This window comes from Teleopsis dalmanni, chromosome 1 (genome assembly GCF_002237135.1).
Source record: "Teleopsis dalmanni isolate 2A chromosome 1, ASM223713v2, whole genome shotgun sequence".
In the NCBI taxonomy this organism is placed as follows: domain Eukaryota; kingdom Metazoa; phylum Arthropoda; class Insecta; order Diptera; family Diopsidae; genus Teleopsis; species Teleopsis dalmanni.
The window spans coordinates 139,822,383-139,825,687 of NC_051846.1; the positions used below are offsets into that span (position 1 = coordinate 139,822,383).

Sequence of the window (3,305 nt, forward strand, 5' to 3'; positions counted from 1 at the left end):
ATGAATTTACCTGCTGATATTTATCCTTGAAAGCAAAATTTAGTGCTTGTGTTGGGAAATATCTTAGGACGTTGGCAAGATTACCACGCCAAAAAGACGCCACGCCTTGTTCTTTAGGGATTCGTATAAAGCAATCTACAATTCCTTTATATTTATCTTCAGGTTTTATCTGCTTAGAAATTGCTTGCACTTGCAGCAACAGTTTTACACGCTCGATTGGCGCCACAACCGTTTTGGATATAGCTGCAGATATGCCACCAGCAGCAAAATCCTTTAAAAAGCCAACTGGATCAGCTAAATCCTCCTTACCACCCTCTTCCTTCATATTGCTTAAGTGAGAAAAAAATGAATATTCGCAACAATTTAGAGTTGATATCTATGTTTTATAGTTAATAAGCGTTCTCAGCTGCAAAAATGCAATAAAAAAATTGATTACTTATACACAAACACACATTAAAATTGTAAATACCCTTTTTAAAGTACTTCAAACTTTTATTATCACAAATATTGTTTTAAAAACTGTATACATATCAAAAAAACTTACTTATTTTCTTTTGTCTATTATAATATATAAAAAAGACACTTCGTTCAATCAGTAATTAATGTGAAATAAAATTTCCCAGAAGTTCACATGTCATGTCAAAATCCTAGCGACGATGTTCATTCAAAAGTTTTGCGATGTACAATACACAAATAAAATTCCCACAGTTTAAGTAATTAATAAAAAATTTTTTTTTTGATCATAAAATGATTTGACAAGACAGTATTAGGTAAAATATATATATTTTTTTATACATAAAATGAAATATATGCTTGTAAGAAACAATATTTTGTATACTGTTACATATATTTTATATACTGTAGGCAGCGCGCTTCTCCCCTCCCAACTATATTTAAATCCAATGAAAAACAATTTTGTCATGAAATTATTATATTTTTACATCTTTTTTCAACAAATGTTTTTAATCTTATGGTAAATAATTTGCTATAATTGTTTTAGTCTTGAAATGAGCAGTTGTTAAATTTATATATATATGTACATAAAACTATATAGATTATATGTAGAAATGTATTTGTTTAAAAAAATTTTCTTGATAATATGCGGTTCTTATAAAATACAATATAGTGTAATTTTTAGAAAAGAAATAACTTTAATGGCGCACTTGCAGTTTCCAAGTCGCCTCGGCTTGATGAGAACAGTTCAGAACAGCGCGTTATATTCTAAATTAGTTTGGTTTTGCAAATATGGTGCGTTAACACTGCAAATATTTACATTGATAAACAAAAAGTAATTATGATATCTACTCACAATAACTAGATAAATTTTTACGTAGATTACCCAAACCACGATTTAAAACAACTGTGTTTCAAAACTGTTTTTTAAAAATTGAAAGTTTTTGCAATTTCAATATATTCTTTCAATATTCAATTTCAATATTTTTATATAGCGTAGTGGCAAAAGTTGTTCAGAATAATAGATTTAAACAAAATGCATCATTAAATTATTGCTATTAAAAAACCATAATAGCGCTTTATCAATTGTTGTAACCACACTGGCGTGTGCGTGTTTGCAGTTCAACCGTGTGTGTTGTCTCAATTTTTGTTTGCGCTTATATTAAATGCAACACTGTTTCGAATTGAACACACCTAGCAACGAGAAAACGATTCCATGAAATAACGAAATTTTTTAAATAAAATGTTATTTGCCTTACAATATTATTTAAATGTTATATGTTTCATTCCAAATTATTTTCCATTAGGTCTTATTCTTATTTAGCGATTGTAAAATAATACTTATTTATAAATACATTTTTACGGACGTTTGAATGTATCGCACCTTATAAATATACATATTTTCATACTTTATCGCTTTAAACCTGAATTTAGGCATGTAAAACATAATTTTATTATTTGTGTAGAGCTATTCTCTTTCACAATACCGTTAAAGCTATTTGGCCTATATTGAGTTTATTCATTCAATTTAAGTCAAACTGAGTTCCTTGATGTAGTAAACAGGGAAGAGAGACATGTCATATCCTGGGCGCCAAATAGTCAAATGGCGATGTATTGAAAAATATATATTTTAATGTACATACATATATTAAACAAGCAGCGTCAAAAAGCTATAGTGCCCGAGACTCTGATACCTACTGACTGAATTGTTGTTGGCATTGTAGCCTAAAAAAAATTATGAATTATTTAAAAAAATATTTTATAATTCATGTAAATTCGATGTTTGACAAGTTTAATAATGCATTCATTTATAAAATTCAACTTAATTTATGGAAAAAAATATGTACTACATTACACATTTCTACATTTTATTATACAATTATAATAAAAATTGTTTTGCTATGACATACATTAATGGTCGCAGCTTGTAAGCCGGATAGATAGAAGCACTTAAACAACTTTGTATATGAAAATTACCTTTTATTTTTTAACAATTTGTTTAAATTATCATTTTAACACCACCCTATAAAAACTGATGAGCAAACAAAAATAAGACGAATGATGTTCCATTCCAATATCTGTTAGTAAATCATTTGCTTAAAGAAATCTCAATCGGGAATCTGTTATCAATTGTTGCACAAGACTGCTTGCTCGTGAACCAGCCCATACCTTCGGCATCAGTTATTAATATTTACTATAATCCATTCGATAAACCTGATTTACATTATAAAATATTACTAAGAACACATTTTTAGGGAAGGTCGTTGTTCCATATTCCCTCATTGGCTGGACATTTGTATGTGTGCATTGCTTTACCAACAAGACGACCAATTTTTCTCCATATTTGTCTTCGATTCTTACGTTACATGCCGTAGAGATCTTTAAGGTTCAGTTAGACGGTAGTTAACGTAAGATGTTAAGAAGAAACGAAATGAAAATTTCGCTTTAAGTTAAGGCGGTGTTAGACGGTAAGTAAGCAGCTGACTTTGTTTACATTGGAACATGCAAATGAAATATTTTCAAAAGTTCCAGTCGGTAGTTGAGTGTCCGCAAGTGTAGTGAAATTATGTGTCATTTTTGTTGAAAGTGAAATAATTAACAATAGTTTAAGTAAATTATTAACAAATATGTATAATCAAAATGAATTGACTGTGCAAGCTTGTAATTTGTTTCTAAACATAAAGGTATTTGGCACATGGCGTCCCTTTACAGAGTTTAGCATGGAGCTATAAATTGGGAAGAACTACAGTTAGAAACACCGTGTTGGAAATGTGTGATATTATTTGGCAACTACTATCACCAATATATTTAAGTGAACCTACAGAAGAGCAATATCGGCATATTGCATCAGA

At 29.4% G+C, this 3,305-nt stretch overlaps 1 protein-coding gene across 1 annotated transcript in view; it reads right to left on the reverse strand.

The window, feature by feature from the left end:
* Window positions 1-502, reverse strand: part of LOC119666335 (ADP,ATP carrier protein-like) — an 809-nt gene extending 307 nt beyond the window's left edge. Inside the window, exons 1-2 of the mRNA XM_038075618.1 lie at window positions 470-502; window positions 11-406 (exon numbers count right to left, since the gene is read on the reverse strand). Of these exons, the coding sequence (XP_037931546.1) occupies window positions 11-325 (315 nt within the window). The 5' untranslated portion in view covers window positions 326-406; window positions 470-502. The remainder of the gene's footprint in view (window positions 1-10; window positions 407-469) is intronic.
* Window positions 503-3,305: the final 2,803 nt, after the last annotated feature.